The following is a 14,517-nucleotide window of genomic DNA, read 5'->3' on the forward strand; positions in this document are numbered from 1 at the left end:
TTCTTAGATGATCCGATCACACCAAACAAAAGGATCGGTGGCGACTCCATATTTCTGTTTTTCAAAAGTTGATTCACCTGTTTTCATTAATTATAAAATTTTCAAAAAGGGGTGGTTTCGACAAATGTTACAATGGCTCAATTTTAAAGAATTTTTTTAAAAAATTCATTGTGTTTTTAAACATTGTTTTCAATTTGATTTGTCCAATAAGTTGATTATTTTGTAATTTTATATTCCAATGATAAAAAAATAATTAAGCATAATAGTATGATCTATAGTGCAGTTTATCATTTTTTTCTTTTAGGATCTTCGCTTTTGGTAGTACAAGTGCCTTGCTGTAAGTTTTATCAATATTTCTCAATTTATTTTGTGATTGTCTATAACTTTTTTATAAATTTATAACTATATATTTATTTATTTTTAAAGTTGTATATATTTAAGCAATGACATGTTTCAATTTTTAAGTATCACATCATTATATTTTAATGATATTAAACTAAAGGACTATATAATTTGATAGAATATAAATTTAAAAATTAAATTGGAAAAAGCTAGAAATTTTAGAATATTACCGTAAATGTCTATGATCAACTCAACTTGAAATTGCAAATGGAATGTATTTTCGAAAAGTGTGAAGTACATGAATCCAACTTAAATTGGTATAATGAGGAATTATTATTTTTTTAAATATACCTTTTTAGTACTAACAAATGGTTCAACCTTTTCCTATGAGTTATCTCGAAAAGGAGAAAATGTTTCATAGAGAAATGAATAGTCAATATAGATTGAATTTGCAAGCAAGTTCTTTTTTTTTTTTTGTAAACTATTTAGTTATTCAGGTGGTTTTTATTTTCAAAAATTCAATATATATTTTTTGTTAATTTAATCATGTCATTGAAGCAATTGATTAAATTGGTTACTGAATTGTCAAATCCATCTCTGTCACCATTAAATCTATTTTTTATTTTTTGGAAAAAAAATAAACTTTCCCTTATTTTTTTCTTCTCTTCTGTTATTTTCTTTATCTTCTCTCTTCTAATAACACAAAAATCATTGCCGCCACCTCCCTTAAAGATTTCGTTCCAGTTTCCGTAAAACCATCATTGCAAATTTCAAAAGTAGAAAGATATCTTAATATTAGGCCATATTGATAGTGGGATTAGGAGATCGAAGCACAAAAATTTTGAAGCTTTGGGAATGACCTCATAATTTTTGAGATTTTTTTTTTGAGAGATCTAATTCTATAGATTTGAAGAGGAGGCTTTAGGCTTTACTTTGGTGGCTTTAATCGATAGTCTTGACATTAGAGAAGATGTTTGATGATCACAAAAATGGTTGTGAGAAGCGACTGTCGTAGGTAAGGAGAAGAAAGCATAAGGAAAACAAGGAAAATAAGGAGAAAAAAGAAGCGTCCCTTTGCATCATTCATTGACAGGACAGTGCTGGCCAATGGTGGTTCGACAGACCATGTGGCAACACCTTTAAGAAGGCTGCAACTAGGGTTTCTTGGTTAGAAGAGAGAAGATGGGAAAAATAAGAAAGAAAGAAAGAAAAAGAAAATTAAAGATAAAGGAAATAAAAAAAAAAGGAAATGAGAGCATTTCATTCAATTTAACAGAGGAATGACCAATTTAGCGGCCGTGATAAAAAATAATAAAAAAATAAGGGTGACCAAATTAGAAACGACTTAATTTTAGAATGATTAATGGGGTAGCTTACTTTTTTTTTTAAATGTAATAGTAAGCAATTAAATGGTTTGTTCTTGTACTAAATACTCACAAGAAAAAAGAAATGATATGCAACAAATGGAGCAATGTCTATATTAATATTTAAATATTTGATTGAATTGGTGTCACCACTAACCATGTCCCAACTTAATTAAGAAAAGTATAAAATACCTTTTCATATATAAATAAATAAATTATATTATCACGAGTGTATTTACCTTTTATACTTTTAAAAAACCAATAAAAATTGCATATAGTAAAATTTAAACACATATCACCAATATTTATAAAATATTTTCTTTAACACTTCAAGTAAAATTTATTTTGATATTTATATATATTTCAATGTTATTACTCAAATTTTTCACTCTTATTGATTGTATGTATTGACAATATCATTGATTGAGTTGGTGCCACAAATCAACTCGATACCATTCGAAAAGAATAACGATAACATTATAAATAATTAAAGTGTTTAATATTCTTAATTTAATATATTTATCTATTTAAATTTTATTTTACTTATAATTTAAATTAATTTTATTTAAATTTTATACATATTACATATTTATTAATTTCGAATATACTTATTGAATATTATTTTAAACACACAATTACAAACATTAAATGTAATTTTAACACGCTTATGATAATAGAATTCTTAATATAACTTATATAAGTTTAAATATATATTTGTAATACTAAGCTACAAAATATATTTTTTTAAAAATGAAGATAACTTTCTTGAGTTTGGATATCATAATTTGGACATCTCATAAATCTCGAGGTCTGCGGCTCAAAAGGTTTTGTTGGAAGTTTAAAATTTGTTGATTATACTATATTTGGTTTACGCTACATTTCAGAAGGAAAAAAAAAGACATTTTTACTCTTGTAAAAAATGGAAGTCCCAAAATAAGAAAGCAAAACAATGATTTGTTAGTAAGGTTTTGAAAGGTTGAATTTCTTCCAACAAAAAAAAAAAAAAGCATGAAACTCGGTCAAACAAATTGTTGATCTGCCTTGTTTCTCTTGTTACCATTTATTTAAACCCCATTTCTCGATATCATCAGATCATTCATTAGCATCGCAGTTTTCTTTTCTCTAATTTATCTTAGAGAAACTACTGCATTTCTTTTGAATCACTTGATTCCCTCTTCTTTTTTTATATCAATCAACCAAAGTAAAACAAGCCTAAACCTACCGATACCCAAAGAAAGATGGCCCGCCAAGTTATCGTTGTTGCCCTTATTTTCATGGCTGTTGTTGGCGCATTTGTTGCCGACGCAGCACCCTCACCAGCCCCTTCACAAGCCCCTTCTTCCTCACCTTCTGGAGCTCCTGCTGGTGGCCCCATCAGCGCTAGCCCTAGCGAGGGCCCCTCTGCTGAAGGATCCGAGGCTGAAGGACCCGATGCTGAAGGACCCGATGCTGAAGGACCCGATGCCGATGGACCCGATGCTGAAGGACCCGAAGGTGATGACGTTGACTATACTGAATAAATAATTTTTGCAGTTACGATAACCCACTGTTTTAAGTTTTCAAGTATTTATTTATACCATGTTTTGACATGGAGCTTGAAAGCATGTAACTAAACTACTCTGTATCCTTACTACTTTTGGACCACGAGCAAGCAAGTTAATTTTATCTATATATGCTCTTTGCATTTCCTTGTTGATTCATAGGTTCAAGCTAGATAAATTTTTGAATATCAAAGAAATAACTTATATAATAATTATCCGCATCTTAATTCATGATGAAAATTTTCATCTTGAATTCTTGGATAATCATATGACAAAAACTATTTAGGATTAGAGCAATTACATCTCCTTGTTAAGTTGTGTTGGTACAATATAAAACAAAGGAGGAGGATAAGGTGGCGCTATGGAGGCCGGTTCACCTATAAAGGTCGATAGTCGGAACAATAACAAGAGAATAGGTTGGTTGAGAGGGCAAATGTTCAGAGTAACCTTAAGATGATCAAAGGTCGATCCCCTGTTCAATGCTTTCTAAGGTATTTACAGGAAAGCTCTCCTTGTCCATTGGTATGACTTTGGCTAGATAAGCATTCGGAATAGATAATCATAGTCGCAAATTATGGGATTCTATCAATATGAGGTAGTCAAACCGAAATAGAATCCTTATTATCTTGGAAGTGTGTTCGCATTATGATAGTGTTCTCCTTTAAGCCTGAGTGGTAGGCTCCGTTTGAAGTGGGATAGGTGGCTAGGCTGAAAATGTCAATATAGAGTCAACCATGCCTCTTATGTTGATGCATGTTATAACGCCCTGTTCCCGGTCCAATTGCCAAAATTGAGCCATAAGAGGTTACCATGTGAAACTCACATAACATACACATACTTCAAACATACATGGTAAACCATGCCATGGACTAATAGGTGGTGGGTTGATCCTGCGGGACGTTTATCTAAGCTGTCGAAACTATTTTTAAATCGAGTTTTGGAAAATGGGAATCGACTTTAAGAAAAACGAAAACGGGAGTCACCACCAATCTTTTTAGGTGTGATTGGATCACCAATAAATTATTAGTTTTGGTCTACGAAATAAAAAGAATGGGTTCGGGAGTCGGTTACGTACGAGGAAGGATTAGCACCCTAGTAACGCCCAAAAATTGGTACCTAATTAATTATCAAATGTCTTTAAAGTCAGAAATTTAAAAATTTTAAGATGCAATCCTCTTTAGAATATTTTGATTTTGAAAAATTAGGGTTCACTTGTATCAAACGAATCAAAATATCTCATCCAGTAAGTTAGGACACAATATTTTTAAGACATTCTAAACTAAACTAACTTTTTTGAAAATCTCTATCTCGAAATGACAAAACGCCACATCCAGTAAGTTAGGGCACTACTTTTCTCAAAATTTCCAAACACCAAGCATTGCCTTTATTTTTTTTTGAAAACTTTAGAGTCTCGTTTTTAAAATCGATGCATGAAGGAGCATATTAACATAACATGCGAGATAACATGTTATAATAATAGGTAAATAAAAGCACAATAGCATAAATATCATACATTAACTAACATATACATATAAGAAACATGGCAAATTTTAAATAAGTAAAATATACATAAAACACGATATATATTTAAGAAGAATAGATAAAACACATAAACATGTAATTCATCGTATATTTAAACATATTGATAATAAAAATGATGCATGATATACAATTTGACACATATATAATAAAAAATACAATAAAATAATAATATGTCAAGCACTCAACATTTAATAAAATTATGAGACCAACATCTAATATATTGACATAATATAAAGAAATGTTCAATATATATATATATATATATTAAAATATAAAATAAAGTGAGTAATTATTGATAAAAAATACCTAAAATATAAATTAAAAATGTTTAAAATAAGTTATATATAATAATATAATATGAATAAAATATAAGGAAATATAATATAAAATAATAAAAATATAATAAGTAATTTGCAAATAAAATATAGTAAAATAAATAGTATAAAAAACAAAATAAATAATATATAAAAATATAAGAAAGATAGATATTATAAGGAATATTAAATAATAAAATATAGTATGTAATAAAAATTCATAAATAATTATAATGAAATATAATATGGTATACGATATTATAAAATAAATAGGATATGAGTAATTTTCATAAGAATATTATAAAATAAATTATATACATATATAAAATATATAAATAAAGAAAATGTGTAATATATATAAATGGAATATGAATACTATTATAAATAAGGATAATATATACTATTATTTATTAATAATTTTTTAAAATTTATTTGCCATTTACAAATTTATTAAATAGTAATACAATTTTATAAAATATACAAAGAAATATATAAAATAAAATATATAATATAATATAATTTATCGATAAAATATATGATAAAATAATGTATTGGATAATAACAATAATATATAACTAATATTTATAAAAATATATAAAGTATTTAAAGTAAATTAAAATATAAAATGGATTAAAATTGAATTTAATTAGAAAATCTAAGGTTAATCTGCAAAATAGTAAAAATTCTGGGCCTGATTTCAAATGCGCGTTAAATTCAGAGGACTCACTGGGCAATTAGCCCTAATCCTAAAAAACGACGTCGTTTCCCAGAATAAATTCTACTGGCCATTAGGACTAAATTGAATTAAATGTAAGAAGTTAGGGCCAATTTGAATAAACATAAAATCAAATTGTAAATATTAAAAAGGAGGAAGGATCAATTGGGCAATTTACCCAATTCACAAAAACACGCGGATCCTTCCCGGGTAATCGGGTCAACACACGGATCCTCTCTGTTGAAACGATGCCGTTTTAGTGCTTATCAAGCTAAGCCAAAACGACACCATTTTCGTAGGACTATAAATGCTAAAACCTTAACCCAAAATTCATTTTAGTACTCCACTTTAAAAAAAAAAACTTGAAAATTCTCTGAAAAGGAGAGAAGGAGTAGTCCGGCCTTCAGTCTCCGACTACAGTGTAGTGCCTGCACACGCACCTCACGCGCCGTCATACGCGATGGTCTGAAGGTTTAAAAACCTTCGTCCTTCCACAGGTAATTCTTTTGCTTTTGAATGTTACTAGTTTTAAAAAAAAAACAGTTTGTATATTCGTCTAAGAAAAGAGAAAAGAAACGAAATATGAGATAAAAAATCACCTTCTAAAATAAACTCTGTTTCTTATTTCTTCTGTGGGTAATATCTGTATGTATTTTATTTCTGTAAAAAAATCTCCCCTTTTTACATCGTATTTTTACATCCATTTATATTGTTTACAAATAAATCTTAGAAATAAAAATAAACCCCAATTCTGATTCTTGATTTGCTTGCTTCTTTCCTTTTCTTGCAGGTTAATGACACAATCTTTGGCGGTGGGTCATGATCCATGCACCGGTTGCGGCGTGACATAGGGACTGGAACCACGGCGCTGACGGTGGCTTCTGGAACAACGCAATTTGAAAAGGCGCGTCTTTTAGGATGGTTGCGGCACCTAGGGTTTCTCATACCCGTATTCTGTTAACATCTTGGGCCGTTTGGGCTTTGTGTGCTTTGGGTCGAGGGTGTAAATGGATCTGCTGGGTAATTTTAGGCTTGCTAGGTTGTAACCGAGCATAAGGTTTAGGCCAATTGATTTTGGGCCTACGGGTTAGTGGGCCATGTATTGTAAATGGACTGTAATAAACATTTATTTGTTTATCTTTTATTCCTGGTTTTATTTGTTTAATTATGGGCCCGGGAAAATTTAGGTTATTACAACTGCCCCTCTTTGCTCATTGCTGTGTAATAGGAATTGAGCAAAGACTCATAGAAAGACCAAATTTGTCCGGCCTTATCAAATCCTGGTCTTCAATCTGCCACTTGTAAACTTATGACTGTCATGTTGATATCTTTGATCTGCTCTCCGCCGAACACAGAGACGCCAATCGCTTCTTCGATTTGTTCTCGACAATACAGAGATGTTAAATCACCTTAGATTTGCTTCAGCAGTAAGCACGCGAAAACCAAATCAGCTATGTCTTCGATTTGCTCCTTGTAAACACAAGGATACCAAACCATCTTGGATCCGCTTGGTCTAATCATCCAAGGTTAGATCGCTATGTGTCCGCCTCCGTCGAATATGGAGATGCCAAACTTCAATTTGTTCTCTGACAATACAGAGATGCCAAATCATCTTAGACTTGCTTCAGCGTAAGCACGTGAAAGCTAAATCAGCTATGATTTCGATTTGTTCCTTGTAAGCACAAGGATGCCAAATCATCTTGGATCTGCTTCAGTCTAATCATCTAAAGGTTAGATCTACTATGTGTCTGCCCTCCGTCGAATATGGAGACGCCAAACTTCGATCTACTCTCTGACAATACAGAGATGCCAAATTATCTTAGATTTGCTTCATCGTACGCACGTGAAAGCCAAATCAGCTATGTTTTCAATTTGTTCCTTGTAAGCACGAAGATGCCAAATCATCTTGGATCTTGCTTCAGCCAGATCTGCTATGCTGTGGCCTATTACCCTACTGCTTAGGATATTAAGGCGCATCGTTTTTAATAACCTGTAGAATGATTATGCCTGAGGATTAGGATGCCATGATCGAAGTGAGTCAAATGTTCCTAATTAAACATATTATGATACAAAATGTTGTGAACATGACCCCTATCCTAGACGTCACCACTCATTCCTTCATTTGTCTTTTATTTTCTCAAAGTATTATTCTTGCTCAGCCTGTAGGCCTGTACCCTTCCTCTAATGCTACGATCCACTGAGGATGTCTGTAAGATAATCTTTCCTTAGAATTGAATCGTTGGTTTTGTTCATTTTCCTTTTGGACTGGAAGAAAGAAATTCCTCGAGTTCTTTCATCCCTTACTTATGTGAATTTCTCAAAAAATTGTCCTGTTTTAGTTTCTTGTATTATCTAGAAATTCCAGAATAATGCGTAAAACTACGTTTGTGAACATATTTAGTTCATCTATCATTATTTCGATGCAACATACTTAAAGAATAATAGAAGATAAATAAATCTCTAATAATAATTGGATTTGAATGAATTATCGAAAAAGATACAAAGGAAATTAATCTGAAAGCCTATCTTTGAGAAGAGAGAAAGAAAAAAAATCTAAAGATAGCAAACAGGCCAAAAATTAGATGCCCTAGATATCGCCGCTTGAGCGCTTATACATCAACTTCATGAAGGCATGTGTTTAGAAGATTCAAAGTACTCTGTTGATGCCCCAGTATGCAACGTTCTTCGCTCTTTGTTGAGCAAGATTACCGGATGCTTCAAAATTTAAGTCACCCTTTCGGGTTTTCAACTCAAAACCCTTTTGGTCACAAGGCGCCCTTTGCGGGTTTTCACCTTGGCCTCTCTATTTTCTTTTTTTTCTCCTCTTTTTTTTTTGATTTTCGAAACCTCAAAGCGCCCTTTGTGGGTTTTCACCTTGGATTCTCTTTTCTTTTAGACAAAGTATTTTTTAACTGAGTCTGAGTTTACTGGGTTGGGTAAACTTTTCCCATCCATTTCTGTTAAGATCAATGCACCGCCAGAGAAAGCTTTCTTCACGATGTACGGCCCCTCCCAATTCGGCATCCATTTCCCCCTAAAGTCTTTTTGAATAGGAAGGATCTTTTTTAGTACAAGGTCTCCCTCGTGGAATTCTCTTGGTCGAACTTTCTTATCATAAGCTCACATCATTCTCTTCTGATACATCTGACCATGTCAAATGGCTCTTAGCCTCTTTTCCTCAATCAAGTTCAACTGGTCATATCGGGATTGAACCCATTCAGTTTCATCTAACCTTATCTCCGTCAAAATTCGAAGAGACGGTATTTCTACTTCAATAGGTAATACTGCTTCCATCCCATAAACTAACGAGAATGGGGTTGCCCCGATAGAGGTTCTGACAGATATTCGATAGGCCAGGAGTGCGAACGGTAACTTCTCATGCCAATCTCTATAGGTCTCAGTCATCTTCCCCACTATTTTCTTAATGTTCTTCTTGACGGTCTCTACTGCCCCATTCATTTTTGGACGATAGGGAGAAGAATTGTGATGCTTAATCTTGAACTGGTCGCAAACCTCTGCTATTGTTTTATTGTTTAAATTCAATGCATTGTCGGATATGATCTTCTCAAGCATTCCATACCGACAAATGATCTCCTTATTCAAGAATCGACTCACAGCTGACTTAGTAACATTTGCATAAGAAGCGGCCTCTACCCATTTTGTAAAGTAGTCAATTACCATGAAGATAAACCGATGTCCATTCGAAGCTTTCAGTGATATTGGTCCGATGACATCCATGCCCTACATGGATAAAGGCCATGGAGAAGTCATAATATGCAAAGGAGAAGGTGGTATTTCAATTTTGTCCCCATAAATCTGACACTTATAGCATTTCTTGGTATAGTTGATACAATCCCCTTCCATAGTGGCCCAACAATAGCCAAACCTCATGATTTGCCTTGCCATCGTGAACCCATTTGCATGCGTCCCATATACACCTTCATGAACTTCTTCTAAAATTAGCTTAGCTTCCACAGCATCGACGCATCTCAAAAGTACTTGGTCTTTCCTTCTCTTGTACAGGATATCCCCGTCCAAGACATAGTCGCAAGCTAACCTTCTCAAAGTTCGTTTGTCATTTTCATTGGCCTATTCAGGGTATTTACGATCTCTCACATATCGTAATATATCCTGATACCAAGGGTTATCGTCCTTTTCTTCCTTCTCAATGTTACAACAATGAGCTAGAGCCTCGTACACACTCATTTGAATTAGTCTCATCTCTTCCTCTTTATTCACCTTAATCATTGAGGCCAAGGTTGCTAAAGCATCTGCCATCTGATTTTCGTCTCGTGGGAGATAATTGAAGGTGATGTCATCGAACTCCTTAAGTAACCCCAAAACTATCTTTCGATAATTGATCAATTTAGGGTCCCTTGTCTCCCATTCACCTCTAAGCTGATAAATTACCAACACAGAATCTCCATATACTTCTAGGGTTTTTATACATCGCTCTATAGCTGCTTGAAGTCACATGATGCATTCTTCATACTCAGTCATATTATTCGTACAACCAAATTCTAACTTGCACGTAAACGGGTAATGATCGCCTTTTGGGGATACCAAGACTGCCCCAATTCCATTTCCGACTGCATTAGAAGCCCCATCAAAATTTAGCTTCTAAGGAGAATCTTCGGTTGTTGCTATACACATTAACTCCTCATTTGGAAAATCAAAGTTCAATGGCTCATAATCCTCTAGAGCCCTATTGGCTAAGAAGTCTACTACCGCACTTCCTTTTATAGCCTTCTGACTTATGTAGACTATATCAAACTCTGAAAGCAAAATTTTCCATCTCGCCATTCTCCCATTTAGAGCTGTTGACTCCATCATGTATTTCAATGGATCAAGCTTTGAGATGAGCTAAGTGGTATGGTATAGCATGTACCGTCTTAATCTCTGAGTTGTCCAAATCAGTGCACAGCACAACTTTTCAATTGGTGGATATCTCATTTCACAGTCAGTGAATTTCTTACTAAGATAATAAATTGCCTTCTCATTTTTCCCTGATTCGTCATGCTGACCAAGCACACATCCCATAGAATTATTGAACACTGACAAGTACAGTATTAACGGTTTATCTGGGCTAGGTGGAGATAATATCGGAGCATTCAACAAATACTGCTTGACCTTTTCAAAAGCATTCTGGCACTCCTCATCCCAAGTACCTTGATTGTGCTTTCTGAGGAGGCGAAAGATAGGATCACATTTCTCAGTTAGTTGTGAAATGAACCGAGCGATGTAATTCAACCTTCCTAGGAATCCTCGAACTTCTTTTTGAGTTTGTGGTGGAAGCAATTCTCGTATTGCTCTGAATTTGTCTGAATCAACTTCTATTCCCTTTTCACTAACTACGAAACCCAATAGCTTTCCCGATCTAGCTCCGAAGGTCCACTTTGCCGGATTGAGCCTCAACCGAAACTTTCTCAACCTCAAGAATAGTTTTATCAAAACTTCAATATGCTCTTTCTCTGTTCGGGACTTAGCAATCATGTCATCAACATATACTTCAATGTCCCTATGTATCATGTCGTGAAACAAGTTCACCATGGCCTACTGGTAGGTTGCCCTTGCGTTCTTCAATCCAAACAGCATTACTTTGTAGCAAAAAGTGCCCCACAAGGTTATGAAGGTGGTTTTATCGATGTCCTCTGGATGCATCTTTATCTGATTGTACCCCGAGAAACCATCCATAAAGGAAAACAATGAATGTCCCGTCGTGTTGTCTACCAAAGTGTTGATATGCGGCAAAGGAAAGTTGTCTTTTGGGCTAGCTTTATTCAGATCTCTGTAATCAACACACATTCGTACCTTCCTGTCCTTCTTAGGGACCGACACAATATTAGCTACCCATTCGGAGTACTTGACCTCTTGTAAGAATCCTGCATCGAACTACTTCTTAACCTCATCTTTTATTTTTAGAACAATGTCTGGCCGCATTCTCTGCAACTTCTGTTAGACTAGTTTGCAATCCTGTCTTATCGGAAGATGATGTACTACAATGCCGGTACTCAATCCGGGCATATCCTGATATGACCATGCGAAGATATTCTTGAACTCTCGAAGCAACTCAACCAGACCATGCCTTGTGTCCTCGGTAATCAGTGTTCTAATTTTTAACTCCTTCCTTTCCTTAAGGGCTACATTTTCTATTGCCTCTTTCTCATGCCACATAATTCTTTTTTCCTCCTGTTTTACCATTCTTAACAGATCAAGAGACACATCACAATCTTGAACATCTTTAAAATCCTGAGATTCCTCTAAACACATGTCTTGCTCGCAAAAGAAATCAGGAGTTGCAGTATCAGTGCTCATATCATTGATATCTAGGGACCTGTGGGGGTATGAAAGAATATACAAAGAATGAATGAATCTAAGAATGATTGTTTATGTACTATGAATGAAAGAATGAGAATTGAAAAAGTTTAACGAAATATTGATTGATAAAAAGAAACCATATTAGTCCAAATTGATAATAAAGTTATGTTTTATTAAAATAATAATAGATAATCATAAGCCTTTTTCACAAACGTAATCTTACTACTCCTAGGCCCTAGAGTAACAAACATGTCTCGAGAATTACTCTGAAAAATTCCTAAAGACTACAGAAAGGTCCTCCGCAATCCAATTGTTCAGAGAGCTCCCCGGTTCGTAAGGGCGAATGCCCTCGAGGCTTCCTTGCTCCAATCCCTCATTGTGTACAGCATTAATCTGATGACTTTCTTCTACCAGTAACCCTCCTGACTTAAAGGATTTGGATATAGATGGGAATGTCATCGGTTCCCACTCCACTTCTCCTCCGTTCAAACGCGCCTTTCTTCTCGCTTGACGCTTCTCAATCTTTTGCCTCCGGTGCTTATGGTCTGGCTTGAAGCCCAAACCAAAGCAATCTTTCTTTTCAATCAGTTTTGGGATTTGAACCCCTCCTTGCAACTGTCTTACTAGTCCTTTTCCTGGCAATGTTCCCTTCCTCATCATCATTTGCAGGGCCATCCTTGTGGCTCTAGACATTTTGGGTACCGGCACCTCACTTCCTTCCAAAATGAAGGTTGCATTGATGATTTTTAAAGAGCGGAAAGAACACTCAATAGCCTCTTCATTCGCCTCGACATAAGGGGCATTGCTAGTGACTGCTGCTATAATGTTCTCATCCGCATTGATGGTTATTAATCGTCCATCTATCACTAACTTTAATTTTTGGTGTAATGAGGAGGGCACCGCTCCTGCCGAGTGTATCCATGGTCTCCCTAATAAACAATTATAGGAGGGCTTGATATCCATCACCAAGAAATCAACTTCATATGTATTTGACCCAATTTCCAAAGGGATGTCAATTCGTCCCATCACTTTCCTTTCAGTTCCATCGAAGGCTCTTACCACATTGTGACATATTTTTATATGTGAACTGTCAATGGGTAATCTGTTCAATATGGATAATGGAAGGACATTCAAAGCAGACCCGTTATCAATGAGTAAACTTGGAAGCGTGTATCCCTTGCACCGAGTAGTGATGTGCAAGGCCTTGGTTGACCCTATGCCCCCAGGTGGAATTTCATCATCATTGAAATAGATGAAATTGTCAGCACTGATGTTATTTACCAACCGGTCCAACTTGTTAACGGATATGTCGTGGGTGACATATGTTTCGTTAAGTACCTTCAACAATGCATCCGATGCACCTCAGAACTCAGAAGTAGGGCTAATACTGATATACGCGCTGGCTGCCTACGCAACTGCTTGACCATACTATACTCGCTATGCTTAAGGAACTTTAGAAACTCTTTGGCCTCTTCCTCCTTTACCGGCTCCTTGACAAGCACTTCAACCTCTTTCCTCTTCTCAACGTCAACATCCTTTGCTTTCGTGGGCTCCACTCTGATGCCCCCCATCATAACGCTTCCCACTTCGTGTATGGGAACCTTCGTTTTGCACGCCCCTAGACGCACTGGCTATACTCTCCCCCTCAGGTACTATTACACTACAGTCATAACTCCATGGTACCCTCTTGTCATCCTTATAAGGGAAAAGAGTGGGTTTATGGATGACGACCTTGGTCCCGGTTTGCGCCCCTACTTCATTATTCCCCGGTAAGGAAATAATAATTCTTGGTCGACTGATTCTTTGTCGTTCGTTTTCCAGCACACATATTTGTCTTTTGCAAGAACTACCCTCAAGAATTTGTTGCTCTTTGTTAACCATAAAGATTTGCACCATGGCCTTGAACTCTTCACAATTTTGGATCATATAACCCACCTCTCCATGGAATTCACAATAGTCCCCTATTCTTTCTCTACCTTTTCCAAAGGTCAATATACCTCTCTTCACCATCTCCTCCCATATTACTTTCATGGGTGTCTTCACCTTAGCAATATCTTCCTTGATTCTTCCTTCCCTAGTTTCATCAATGGCATTCACTCATTGATTGCCATGATCTGGTAACAGGTTTTCAGCATTAGGGGTACTGTCGAATTTCACAACCTCCATCTTGATAAGCCTCTCCATGGCCTTCTTAAATCCGGTGTAATTTTCAATCGAATGCCCCGATATTCCCGCATGATATTCGCATTTAGTATTTGCATCATACCATTTGGGGTACGGTGGCTGTAGCGGTTTCAAGTGAAATAGAGCAATGGCATGTGCATCGTATAAACTTTGATAAAGCTCACAATACGTCACAGGGATAGACGTGAATTGCATCC

At 35.2% G+C, this 14,517-nt stretch overlaps 1 protein-coding gene across 1 annotated transcript; it reads left to right on the plus strand.

Moving 5' to 3' along the window:
• Window positions 1–2,665: 2,665 nt before the first annotated feature.
• On the plus strand, window positions 2,666–6,960 carry LOC108465855 (classical arabinogalactan protein 11-like). Its single transcript, XM_053027211.1, has 2 exons — window positions 2,666–3,200; window positions 6,609–6,960. The coding sequence occupies exons 1-2, from the start codon at window positions 2,945–2,947 to the stop codon at window positions 6,611–6,613; spliced, it is 261 nt and encodes an 86-aa protein (XP_052883171.1). The 5' UTR covers window positions 2,666–2,944; the 3' UTR covers window positions 6,614–6,960.
• Window positions 6,961–14,517: the final 7,557 nt, after the last annotated feature.

The sequence above is a fragment of the Gossypium arboreum genome, chromosome 4 (genome assembly GCF_025698485.1).
Source record: "Gossypium arboreum isolate Shixiya-1 chromosome 4, ASM2569848v2, whole genome shotgun sequence".
In the NCBI taxonomy this organism is placed as follows: Eukaryota; Viridiplantae; Streptophyta; class Magnoliopsida; order Malvales; family Malvaceae; genus Gossypium; species Gossypium arboreum.